Source organism: Vanellus vanellus (assembly GCF_965231255.1).
Source record: "Vanellus vanellus genome assembly, chromosome: 3".
In the NCBI taxonomy this organism is placed as follows: domain Eukaryota; kingdom Metazoa; phylum Chordata; class Aves; order Charadriiformes; family Charadriidae; genus Vanellus; species Vanellus vanellus.
In genome coordinates this window covers 38,362,389-38,376,371 of record NC_138907.1, presented here as the reverse complement: position 1 = coordinate 38,376,371, position 13,983 = coordinate 38,362,389, and the positions used below count along the sequence as shown (strand labels likewise).

Genomic DNA, 13,983 nt, shown 5'->3' with positions numbered 1-13,983 from the left:
GTTCTCTGTACATACAGTCATATTTCTTGATCCATAATGTCAGCTAAGATACAGCTTCATTGCAGAAATATGTCTCCCCCATATGCAGGCATGAAAATTAAAGCAGATCCATTGGCGTCAAGCTGAAGCCTGATCAAGTTCCATTTGCTTCTCAGCAGCTAATAATGAGCTCATATAAGTCCAGTAGTGAAGGCAACAGCAGCTTAATAGCTTTTCACTTTGCATCATTCAAGGATCTGAACTGACACGGCAGAAGCTGGGATTCAAGTTTTAGATTTAAATTTTAATCTCTCTAATTTAAGGTGAATTCCTATATACCATTTAGTTCAGAGCGTTCAGTGGCTTTCTGAGGGGCTGCTTCTGAGAGTGATTGTTTTTCACTTTGCTGTCCTTTTTTCTCTTTTTTTTTTTTTTGAGTAAACTACATAAACTTTGTTCTAGAGCACATCACGAGATCCTCATCATATGTAAGGACTGAATAGGTATAAGGCTCTGTCCTTCTAGTTCTTCTGAAGTAGTGAGCCAATGTGTAAAAATTCCATTGTGTTCTTCAAGAGTGAACCCTCTTCTGAGGAAATATGAGAGAAGTTAGCTACTGTAAGTTAAATAACTTAATCTGTTTATATTTACAGATGAGCCTCTTCAGCCCTCTTCATCAAGCAATGAGAGCATGCCCAGTTATTGCAAAAACGACGAAGGAGATATTTTTCTGACAGCTGAGTCTTGGAAGCCCAATGTCTGCACTAGCTGCATTTGCATGGATGGTGTGATTAGGTGCTACTCTGAGTCTTGCCCACCAGTATCCTGTGAGAGACCTGTTTTGAGAAAGGGACAATGTTGTCCTTACTGTATTGGTGAGCAAATAAACATAGTTGATAACTTACTGTTCCCTTCTTGGATATAAGAAAGAAGTTTTATTTCCAAATTGGAATAAGTTTTCCCCGTTTGGGGGAGATGCAGTTTGTGCCTTCAGTGGAACTGGAGAGTCAAGTCTGCACAGGGAGCTCTGGGGATCATGATTAGTGGTTTTGAGGTAGAAGTGCAGGAAGCTATAAATGTAATTTGAGGACATCCTTCTGAAAACTTGGTAATATAGCAAGTTCATTTACCCTTAGAACCCTACTTAGATTCCTGATGAAAACATTTTGAGATGAAGGTACTATGTTATCCTATTACTACTTTCTCGTCATGGTTTGCATACAAAATGGGAAGGATTTAAAGTTTCTTTGACAGCTGTCTTTCTGCAGGCTTTTCTTCCAGTGATTGACTTTGCAACCATAAAGATAACTTTAATCTAGAATACATTTTAACATTAAAAAAATAGAATGTATGCGGAGCTGGGCAAACCAGTAAAGTCAGAACATGACCCTTAGTACTGTACTAGAGAATTATTTCGGTCAAAGAAGGGATGCACCACAGGGACTAGTGCCATGAACTGCAAAAATAAGGCCTCTAGAACTTTGTGCTTAACACCTTGCACGTCAGGTTTGCAAATATATACACGCAACATGTAGATACGGCTTTAATTTACTTTTAATCCCATATAGTTGCACAATATTGCAAATACTTAAATGTGTGAGATGTAAAAACTTAATGATTTTTCTTTTAGTAGTAACTGCTCAGCAATACAAAGTACAGAATCCAGATTTTAATTAGTGATCAGATATGAAGACTTTCAATGATGATACATTTTATTAGTCTATGCTGTGCTATCTTGACAGTATGTTTTATGGTCTAAATAACTGAAATTCATGGAAACTTACTTTTTTAATGGTGTCTATGAACTATATACTTTTGCCTGTAAGAAGTGTAAGGTCATGCACTTCATTTTCATGGTTCTTAATGTTTTACTCCTCATTTCTTGAGAACTGTGAAGCACATCTTTGTACAGATTCTTCCTTACTACTTTCATGTAATAGTTGATAAAATGTTTAGTAGGCAAACTCTGTGGAAACAGGCCTTCTTCCTTTATTGGAATTTCAAAAACTATGCTGGGGTTTAGCACTGTATTTTATTTTCCTTCCTTCTGGATCCAGATCTGGTTAATGCCTAACAAGTTAGTATAGATTCAAATTCAAAATGTTACAGGTCTTGGAAGCTTTGTTGTTTGTCTGACTCCTCAAATTCATCCTGTGTGTTCAACATTCTTCTTTCTCATGCAAAGAAAAATTAATTTGGAACAATATCCTTCTATTTTAGAGAGGATAAAGGGATATCTATTTGATTAGAGACAAGATTAGTCTTCTGCAGAAAACAGAGCAACGACTGTTTGTTTGTTTACCAGATGAGATTGATTTACTGGTGCAGCTAGAGGAAATTTGATAGAAGACAGGTTGAGATAGACACAATATTCTAAACTGCATTTTTGTATGTGAGTTTCTTACTGCAAGTCTTTCTTGTTTCCACCGTCCTTGAGTGTTTGTTGATGTTATGGCCTTCATCTTCATCCTGTGCATATACTTGCATAGAGGTGGACACCAAAACGGGAGACATACGCAGAATAATACTTTCTTAGGACTTAAAAATTTCCTCTTGAGGTTCAAAGGTGGAACACTGCTATTGTGATTTTACCCTTGTTCACTCTTCTAAAAAGCATTTACTGTATTAAATTGTGATGTGTTCCTTACTAACTTGCAAAAGCCTGAACAAATTAAAGGACTTTTCCAGCAAGACCAGCTGCTGAGTTGAAAAAGCTGTCCTGAGTGGGGCAAGGTAGCACTCTGGGAGCAGACCAGCCCTGAGTACGCAGTGAGCGCTCAGCTTTAGGTCTGCAGAAGTAATGCGCAGTAGAGGACTGCTTGGGCTCTTTGCGTCACCCTCTCCCCAGCCAAATCTACCTTTTGACCAGCACAGGGCTCTACTGGCTGTATATGCCAACATGCACATCATCTATGGAAGAACCTAACGTGCTTTTGGTAGCTTGCAGTCACCTTTTCCTCCCATTCTTCCTTTCCCTTGTCTATCCCATATTCACTTACAAAATCTTCTACCTAGAGAGATTGAGACCCGTACTTACAGCCATGGAAGCCATGGGATACCCCTACCAAGGACCTCTGGAACATTTGCGCTTTTCAGATAATTCCATTAGTATTTTCATAATAGTACTTCTTGATGGTCTCCTTTTGCATTTGAATTTACTCTGTCCAGATCTGCTACATTGGTCTGCTGACTGCTAACCTTGTTATTCCGGATGATGTCAGTCTATTATGTTGTCACTAATTAAAAGCTGTACTGATGTCCAAATTATTTAATAAGGCTTCTTATTTATATTTGGGAGGTAATTCTAACTGACATGTTTACACATGTAATCTGTGTGAATGTTAAACCAGTATTTCTCTGACAGCTTAAGAAGTTACTTCGCGGTTTCATTCTTTTATCTCATGCGTGTGCTTAATCTACAAATTCATGTTTTCAGCAGGTTTCATCATTTTAATTTCTGCCTCTAAGAAAAAAGGTAGTGAGAAGCTAAGATAAAAATAAGGTGCTGCTTGGCTTTTGGAGGTTCTGCTGTATAGCTTTATTTTGATTACCTATAAAGTGCTATAGCAGCAAAAAACATCCTAGGCTAAGCAATTCATGACTGTTCTCTCAGTGAAATAGAAGGTATACTGCAGATCACCTAAAAGACTTGCATAGGATGCAGCATAAAAAAATGGTGTATTGAATGCTTAGGCGGAAAGGGTAATGCTTCTTTTAAGTGTTTTCCAAAGACCTACTTGCTTCATCAAGTCCAGGCCCCTATTACATACTGTGTCAAAATCTATCTGAGAATTTGTTAGTTTTACAGCTCGCAATCTTTGGGAAGGGTGTTCTGGAACCTCACTTTTTTCTGAGGGTTAAGATCACACCAATTTCCAATTTATATAATACTAACCATAAAAAAAATGCACTGAGTTTGGTTACTGCCCTTTTCCTGGGGTTTTCCATTGATGCAGTTACAGAGAATGATCAGATCCTCTTTGGATCTTTTTTATCATAATAAATAGTCTAAGACCTTCTCGTTATGTCACCTGAGAGTTGCTTCATCCTTCTTGGCATCCAGCCTAATCTTTTCTTCATGATTTTCACAGCACTTTTGATATCATCATTTTGCGTCCCAATCATCCATCCTCTAGACTCTTGCACGAGGAAAATTAGGAGAAGCAGCCCAGGCTAATTATGTACTTCATAAAGAAGCAGAAATGACACTTTTTTAACAAATATTTTTCCAGAAGATGTGGAGAGGGTCCTACAGCTGGGATTTCTTTGTAGCTATTGTTTCACTTTTGTTTTGGGGGAGGAAATCAGATTTGTGTGTAATTGCCCATTGCCATGTGATCACACCACTCTGTTTTCCTTCAACAGAAGATACAGTTCCAAAGAAAGTGGTGTGCCACTTCAATGGAAAAACATATGCGGATGAGGAACGCTGGGACATTGACAGCTGCACACACTGCTACTGCCTGCAGGGTCAGACTCTCTGCTCCACTGTCAGCTGCCCACCCCTCCCTTGTGCTGAACCCATCAACGTGGAGGGAAGCTGCTGTCCCATGTGCCCAGGTAATGTGATGTGACAACCCAGATTACTGTAACGCCGTTTTTCCAGCACTGATAACAAGGTTTTTTAATTGGTTTTTGAACGTCAGTCCATGTTTAAACAGTATCAAGAAGACAGCAGACGTTTAGACTTCAGGAAAATGAATATTCTTAACAGATAGGCATATTGTGCAAATATATAGTTTTAATTTTACTTATTCAGAGAACTTTGAACTCAAAAATTAGTTGCTTGTTCCTGCTCTGTCCTTTCACAAGGTTACAGAAATGCATTAGTGAAGTAGGAAAATGAATATTCTTACATCTCTGCAGATTCTGTCAGTGATTAACATTTCCGTATTTTCCAAGTCTCTTCCTTACTTTTGAACTATTGCATTATTTTATCGTTTTAACTTGGCTTAAAATTAATATGAAATTTTGGACACAAGGGACATAAGAATTGCAACTGGTTTTTAATGCTAGTCGTCACATACCTCTGCAGGAGTTTGCTCATCTTGCTCAGTCAGCTGGTAACTACTTCTGACAGGACAGCTGGGGAGATTCAGCAGCACCCCCTCTTGCAATTCCCCTACTTGCAAACAAAGGAACGAAAAGAAACCTGCAGTGGCAGTTTACAGATCAGCTGGGAAGATGTAGCCTTCCCTTGGTATTTTTTGGTTTGATATCACAAAAGAGCAAAGCTGTAGTAAAGTGTGTATTCTGAAATGGTATTTTCAAAAGCAAGGAAGTCCACACGACTGTATCATCCCATTCATATTAGGATGATGATAATGGCAGCAAGCAGCTATCCTGTATACAGTATGAAACAGGTTTTAAAACAAAATCTCAGACTAGTCATGGTGAAAATTCTGAAGCAAATGAAAGGATTCAGAGGACAAAGCACTGCAGATGGCCAACTATATTTTCTGAATTAAGAGCAGCACAGGGAAGTTAAGCTGCTTGTGATTTGTGAAACACATTTATCTCATTTCACAGAGATGTACGTACCTGAACCTACTAACATCCCCATTGAGAAGACAAATCATCGTGGAGACATTGAACTGGAAGTACCAAACTGGCCAACACCAAGTGAAAATGACATCATCCACATTCACAGAGGTAAGATGTGACACAAACTGGGCTCACTTAGGTCTGTGTTTATTCCCTATGTTTTAATGCATCTACTTGTTCTGTTCAGGTAGCATCTGTGTAATGGTGGTTATCTGATGATATTCTTCAGTGCAGAACTCCTACAAGCATTTTGCTTTGAGTACAGATGAGTCAGTCTATTAAATTATATTTATGCAATTTAGTCTCATTATCATTCTGTCTTCAGCTTGGAAGAAACATCCGTGTTGGTATGATAGAGTTCTATAAAATTAAGAATGTGATAAAGTGGTGAATGAGGAGTGATTCTGCAATGTCTTTTCTGACACAAAAACTAGAAAGCAGGCTGTTGTCAGGCCACTGGAGTAGATAGACCTTCATTTGACCCATTTGACATTTTTACATTGATAAACAAAAAGGGGAAAACATGTACCACAACTTAACATATATCATAGACAAATGCCAGACAAAAGAAAATGCTTCACAGGTACAGTGACACGGGGCTAATAAAGTTGTCTGAGGATGTAAATGCATCTTTTTTGTAAAACTGTGCTGAAATCATTGCTCCAGGGTAGGGGAAACACTCTACGACACAGTCTTTGTTAACTTTTTTCTAATTGAAGGACTACTTAAACTTGTATATTTTTATTTTTTTAAAAGAAACAAGGATGATCTCATAGCATACTATTGTTTGGTGGCTTGGAGAAAGGATATATGAAATGCAACTGCTTTACAAAATTGTAAGATTACACTTTTTCAATTACAGCATTTTCATTTCTCACAGGCTGGCTTCCAACTATTGTGGCTGGGGATTATAAGCACACACTGAAACCTGTGTGGGAGTGTTGTATATGTCATTGAAAATTACTGTTCTTTGTGATTACATGCAAAACTTGCTCTAGTCTAGTAGACTGCCAGTGGTCTGTTTTCACAGGTTGAATGGTGCAAGTATTGGAATATGTTCTCAACAACTGAGAGAGCATACACATCATAATTGTCTTACCAGTTTTGGTGTTTTGTTTTTGGGGGTTTTTTTGTTTTTGTTTTTGTTTTTTTTTTTAAAGGGTTCTTATCCAAAAACTTCGAGGTTTTCCTCAGGCTGATTTTTTTTTTTTTTTTTTTTTAACAAGTGGGAATTTATTTGTGATAAGATTATGCAAGCTCCACTGAGCTACGAGGTTATCACAGACTTGCTTGTTATTGTTCTTTAAATTCCATCCTATTTCCTCTCTTTTTGATGGCCTTTTCCTGGCTAATGTTGTCACTGTGTAAGATACTACCTTTCAGTTGTTCTAATTTGTATGAATAAGGTGACATTTCAGGAAAGTCCAAATTCATGTGAGTGACGATATCCACGACTGGGACTTTCATAATTACATTATTCTTTATGGTCAAGGCCCATTTATAATTAAAAACAAATGCTCACATTTGCCTTGCAGACATGAGTCATCTCCAGGGAGAGTACAGAAGTGGCAGTGGACCGCACCCAAGTGAAGATGCGTCCGTTAGCTCTGTTGCCTTGGTGACAATTCCAATCACGATAGCGCTGTTACTGATCATCGTCCTTCTGCTTGTCAATCAGAAAAAGCAGTGGATTCCAGTGTCCTGCTACAAAGCTCCAACGAAGGTGCCGTGTTTATGTCTATTTCCAGGCCTTCACTTTTTTTGCAAAACAAGATTAGAATATTGTGTAGGATGCAATTGAGTTCACATCATGTGAATGCTCTTAAATTTTTTTCTCCTTATATCTTAAACCATTTTATACCAGTCAGTCTGTTGGTATTTATTTAGTGTCCTAAATGATTTTTTTCACTATCAAAGGAAAAAGTTTTCTGCTCCCTATAGTAATGAGTTGTCAGCATTTAAAAATTAATTTTTAACTCTAATGAAGTCACTTCTAAACTCTTAGAAAGGCTGCTGTCCATCAAAGTGCTGTGTGACAAAATGGTTGAAGCTGAAGTGAAAATCACAACTTTCTAACTGTGGAACTATAATCAATAATTATGCATACTTTTTACTTATGGAACATAATTTTCCTCAAATAGTTCTATTGCTGAAACATCATTTTTTTTCAGTGTCACCAAAAGGCATCATCCATATGCTAAGAAAGCTCACTTTAAGCCACATGCAGATTCAATACAAGACCATGGATATACTGAAACTCAGATTTCTTCTGAGGGTCTTTGTCATAAATGTATAAATATATCTTTATTTTAAGGTTTCTTCAACCACCTGTCACTCGTTAGTTTCTCTTATTCCTTGCTGGGTGACTGATGGCTCCTAGTAAGAAATTTTGGCGAGCCTGTTTTGGCTTATGTTATTGCTGTTCAAAATCGTCCAGCTATTTAATAAAGAATAAATCAACAGCTGTGCTTAAATCCTATCAATACCAAAATAAAGGTGACAGAAAATGTGTTTAAAATTACAGATGGACTGCTAAAGTTTAGCCATTAACATCAGGACATCCTTGTGAATACAGTCCACAGACTTTTGAAGAGCTAAATGTAAAACATTTAAAAATAATGTTTTCTAATAAATAGCTGGGTAAAAAAAAAAAAAAACACACTTTTGTGATAAGGGTTATTGAATGTAAATTTTTAGTAATAAAAACCCTTCTTATTTTCTGATTTAAGTCTTGGAAAAAGAAGCTACATCAGTGGAAACTGAAACTTTTAGGATTTGCAGTCCACTTGTATGCTTATAGTGTGAGCATACATACGCATTGCCACTAACTTATGTATCCATAGAGTATGCTTATTGCCTGACCTCCATACTTAGCCCATAAACATTTAAGGTACTGTGCACCCAACGTTGTTTCACCATCCTCTCAGCTGCAGAATCTTTCAGTTGAAGGACTCTCAAGCGGAGGAATAGCAGGACTGGAAAGCCGGTACATATAGCTCAACTCTTTGAGCAATGTTTTAAGTGCATTCGCACTTGTAGGCCATAACATACTCAAACCTCACTTATGCACATTTACCTAAAATTAAATCCCCTGTTCTATGCTTATAGCTAAGTCCGGACGACTCTACCAAGTGCCACATCAACACTAGCATCTCCACACTAACACACTGCTTTGCAAGGGTCTGAGGCCTAGTAAATATGGATGATTTCCTACTTAAGGAAGTAATACATAAACCACCTCAGAAAGGACTATAGAAGGATCCCATAGGACACCCCATGCCCGAATTAACTATAACAGTTGAGATGCGTCCCATTCTCTTAGTGGAATTGCAACCAGGAACCAAAACATTCTTGAAAACAATCAGCAATAAAGAGGCTGTTAAAGTCTTGGAAACAAGCTGCTGCTGCGCATCTGGGGCAATCAGGTTCAGCCCCAGATGCTGGGGGCTGGACTAACAGAGAACAGTTTGACCAGTCTGTCTGGGATATGGCAATACCAGAGCTCCATTTGGAAGATGAAAAATGGTGATTCAGAAGAGGGTGTTGGTTTGTTATTGTGCCTGGCATAAGCCTTTACCAAGTTCAGCAAAAGTCCAGACCCTTTCATTGCCTATTTGATTTTGTTTTGTGCTTATGGACTTGAACCACAAAGACTTTTTTATTATGTGTGGAATACAAATAAATGTTACTTTACTCAATATTGCCTTTCTGTTTTAACAGCCTTCTTGCCTAAACAATCAACTGGTATACGTGGACTGCAAGAAAGGTACCATGGTCCAGGTGGACAGTTCGCAGAGGATGCTAAGAATTGCAGACCCAGATTCAAGATACAGTGGATTTTACAGCATGCAGAAACAGAACAACCTACAGGCAGATAATTTCTATCAAACAGTTTGAAGAATTGCACCCTTGCCAAGGATTTAAGAAAAAGAGAGAGAGAGAGAGAGAGAGACTAAGTCTGCTATTAAAATAACACTAGAATTGTGCACTTGCTTAGTGGATTGTATTGGATTTGTGACTACATGTACAGCTCTAAGACCTTACTGGGATGAGCTCTGACTCCTGCAATGTGCCAGAAAAAGCATTCCCACTTTTCCTTGAGATAACTGACCAAGTGTTTTCTTAGAACCAAAGTTTTAAAACTTGTTAAGATGTATTTGCTTGTAACATAGCTATAGAGGTTTTGGGGGAGGGGGAATCAGGGGCTAGGGGTAGGCAATGAGGTAAAAGGAAGCTTCGGAGAAGAAAAGCTGGTCACGCTTGGCTGGAGAGCAAAACGAATAAAGAATACCGCCGGGCAGCAGGATAGTGGTTTGTCTTGTTGCTCTGAAATTGCATCTGTTGCAGCAAAGCCTAACCCCAGGTGAAAAAAATATGAAAAGGTCTGATTTTTTTTTTTTTTCAGCTGTTGCTACAGTAATATACTCCTAGAACAGAATTGGTCACATCACAAGTGTGGTGTAGCTGCAAATATTTTTCTATATGATGAGAAGCTGCAGTAGTTAATGAACTAGCAAGGAAAAGGTTATAGCAGAAAATAAAGGGTGGGTTTATTAAGGATGTATAAAATTATACCTTGTGCTGCTTTTTGTTTTTATTTTTGTTTTCTTCAAAGCTGATTGGCTAGATTAGCCAGACTTCGGCAGAGTTAGCAAATGACTGAGGCCTAAGTAATTCCTGATATGAGCACTGGATCTTTTGACAGCAGTATTGAAGGAAGGAAGGAAAAGTCAAGAACACCATGCAGTTCCAGGGGCTTTTGTTTGTTTGTTTTGTCTGTTGTGGTTTTGTTTTGTTATTTTATATCAATCTCTGGTTGTTCATACAGGAGAAGGAAAAATATTTTTGTTGGACAAAGCTCTTGCTTACAAGAGAGTAAAAAAGAGACTGTTTTAAGGTTGTTGTTTTTTTCCTGTTGATGTTCTTATTTACTGGTATGCAGATTTAGAAACTACTTCCATGCTAGGAAGCTGCTTAATTTTAATTGTATATTACTCAAGCACCTTTTTTGAAGCTCAGAAAAAAAAAGGAGATCATGCTTCTTTAAACTTTAGCATTATAGGAATATTTATGTAAATATAATTATGCTAAAAACAACAAAAAGTATTTGTATGTTTGTGTATATATATGTATATACAAATGCATGTAGGTATACATCTGTGTATATATACGTGCATGTGTATATACAGTATACATATATATACTGTATATATAAAATGCTATGTATACAGTATATATTTTTCTATTTTTTTTCTTGTTGAATGTATTTTTATCTGAGAGAGATTTTACCCAGAGCAGAAACAGATAAACAGGCATTCCATATCAATGCTTAATCGCTTGTGAGTTTAGGAAAGACAAGAAAAGAGCATCTCATTCTACCTACAGTTTGGTTTGATTTGATTTGAAAGTGTTTGTGTGTGCGCGCGTGTGTGGGTGTGTGCACTCTTGTGTTTGCGTGTGTACAGTACGTGCACGATTATAGCAGTAAGCGTTGCTCTTGCTACTTGCTACATTTCAGGGTGTTTCTTATTTTTCTTTTCCTGCTTAGCCTTAAAAAGGCTTTTTAATGAATGCATTGGCTAGAGACACTGATGACAATATACATGCAGCACTAATCAGCTCCATAGAATAATACCATCGGCTCCTGGATTTTCTTTTTTGTTTTCTTCTTTCCTTTTTTTTTTTTTCTCTTCAAACACTTGTTTGAAACAACTACTGGAATATTGTCCACATTAAGCTGGAAGTTTGTTGTAGCTTGCCTCATTTATAACTCTGACTGTATAATACAATGTTAACTTTCCAAACAGGTCTTGGCACTTTTATACTAATTACCCATTTGTGCATTGCCTTTTTTCTTTTACAAATGCTTGTCATAAGAGACACAGATACCCAGTATGCTTAATGTGAAAAGAAAATGTATTTTTTGTAAAGGAACTCTCAAGTATTGTTGTAAATACTTGGTCAGAGGTTGCTGAACTTTAAAACTGAAAAAAAAACCTAATTTATTATTATAATGACCTAATTTATTAATCTGAAGATTAACAATTTTTTTTTGTTTTAGAATATCAAAAAGGTGTTCTAGCTGTTCGCATCAAAGAAAAAAAATAGGTGTATCATTAAAGGTCAACATTTTTTCTGCTTATATAACTTCAGTTTCCAACCACCAATAAGAAAAAATGTAGTTTCCCCACTGTTTTGTACTCAATCTGATATTGAAACAGAGATGTTTCTGTCCAGTTACTACAAAGATTTTGTCAAGACAAAACATCCATTCCTTGCATAAGAGTAAGCAGTCTTTATCCAGAAATTGTAAATGCTTGCTTTTGTTTTACAATCAAGGCCATATTCTGAAAATATTAGCAGGATATAGGACATGGTGTAAAATGTTTTTTATTATTATTATTTTATTATTATTATTTTAAAGATATGATTTATCCTATGTGCTGTATCCATTACACTCTTTTACTTTGGTTCCTGTTGTGCTCTTGTAAGAGAAATGCAGATATAATTTTCTGAAAAATAGATGCATATGTGGCACTCGGAGTGCACTGCGGTTCAGCAGATTGCTTGTTTACTTTTTTAACTGTAAGGCGGTTTCTTGTAATTTGGCTCTTGGCAGCACAATAAAAAAATTTTAAACCTATTGATGCATATTTTCTTAAATGTTCATATTAATTACTTCCGTACACTGCTCCTTGAGACATTAGTTTAGAGGTTGATACTGTGGTATGTTTTTTTCCCTGGGAGTAGGAATTCATATTATTGTCCTGCTGACTTTAGATCAGAACCCTTCAGAACATACTGTGGGTAAAGCACAGTTTGCAGTTACAGAAAGTTGTGAGTTTTACACTAAAGAATTTTAACATTAGAGGGATTTGTGAAGTTCCAAACACTTTCAGCATACTGAAACTGATCAATCTCTCAAACGCAAAGTTAGGCCTTTGCCCTGCCATTGAATCCATGTGGTCTAGTTGTACCTGACACAAAGCCATAATCAATCATACGGGACTCTAACATGAGGTCCTAGAGAAAGTGTGTGGAATCAGAATTTGCACTTCATGGACTTCCTGAGCCACAGATCATTTATTTACCTATTAGCCTATAAAGGTTTTTCTTTTATTAATTTGTAAATTAATGGACTTGATGTAAAGTGCTGGTATGTAACTTCCTGAAGCGAGGAGATTTTTAGCTTAATTACTTGCTCTGTGAAAAACTGCCTCTTCTTTCTCTGAACCAACCCTCTTGATGGTTTCGTTTGATATCCTTGACTTTCTGCATTCAAAACAGCAGTGGATCAGTTTCTGTATGTCACCCATTAATTTAGAGACCTATTTCTTTCCATTTTTTCTGTGCTGAAAAGCCCAAGATGCAATTCTTTGGGAGCAGTTCCACGTCTTCTGGCCAGCCTTGCCATTCTTTGTACCTCCCATTCTATTACATCCTTTAGAGATCAAGTGTGAAGGGACTGAAAATGTCCACGTTGTTCAAGCATGGTACACCTTGAATCTAGCATCATATTTACTGTTTGGATTGCTACTGACCAGTGAGTCAATATTCTTGCAGAGCTAGCTGCAATAATCTGAAATCCCCAGGTAGTAATAGTTACTGCAGAGAGCATAACTGACTGACTGAGATAGATTGGTATTTTTGTGCATCCCGTTACATTTGTATATGCTGAGTTTCCAGCAATTTCCTCTCCCTCGCTGGTTACCTGTTCCAGTGTTTTTGCTCCTTCCCAAGACTATGTCTTCTAGAACAGCATCCTTAAATTCTGCCTGCAAACATTTTGCTTTTTCATCAGAATGGAACAGAAAACATCATTGCACTAATGTATAAAACAATGTTGCATCCACATTTGAACACTCAAAGTAGTCCTGGACTCCTTTGCCCTACGCCCAGTGTCAGAAGGGATCATATTAGAATGCCTACGTATCCCGGGGTCTGGTAGCTTGAAAAAGTTGTAGCTGGGTAGGATAGGACAAAAGTCTTTAAATTACCTCAGTGGCACGCAGATGCTCAAGAGGGAACGAATTTTGCTATTTGCTGTGTCTTTCCAAACATCAAGGAGGAAGTAGGAAAAGAAACTTAAAGGAGGCTCAAACCAAATTCATTAAGGTAAGCAGAGAAAATTCCTGCTACATACTTTGGCGTATCAAAAGTTTACAGTGGCTCAAAATGTACTAGATTAAAAAAAGTCTATCATAAGCTATCACACATAAGGACACAATATAAGGCTAGCGAAGGATGGCCATGGGAGTGACTGTGCTAATAAGAACCAAGTATTTCCAAAACTTAGTTTTGTATGTGTTGAGTGGCTGAACAGAGGGGAAAACAACAGCCAGAAAGCCACCCACCCCTCGGTTACCAGGTTACAATTATTAAATTATTGCAAGTAGTCCTCCTTCCCCTTTCCCCTCCCCGGTGAGCAGCCTCAAAAGCGGCTGCCTCAGGCCCTGTGCC

The 13,983-nt window shown here is 37.5% G+C and overlaps 1 protein-coding gene across 1 annotated transcript in view; it reads left to right on the top strand.

Moving 5' to 3' along the window:
* The window catches only part of CRIM1 (cysteine rich transmembrane BMP regulator 1), a 200,696-nt gene extending 188,530 nt beyond the window's left edge, over positions 1-12,166 (top strand). The window contains exons 13-17 of the mRNA XM_082480172.1: positions 633-854; positions 4,345-4,539; positions 5,509-5,631; positions 7,059-7,246; positions 9,244-12,166. Coding sequence (XP_082336298.1) covers positions 633-854; positions 4,345-4,539; positions 5,509-5,631; positions 7,059-7,246; positions 9,244-9,420 — 905 coding nt within the window. The 3' untranslated portion in view covers positions 9,421-12,166. The remainder of the gene's footprint in view (positions 1-632; positions 855-4,344; positions 4,540-5,508; positions 5,632-7,058; positions 7,247-9,243) is intronic.
* Positions 12,167-13,983: the final 1,817 nt, after the last annotated feature.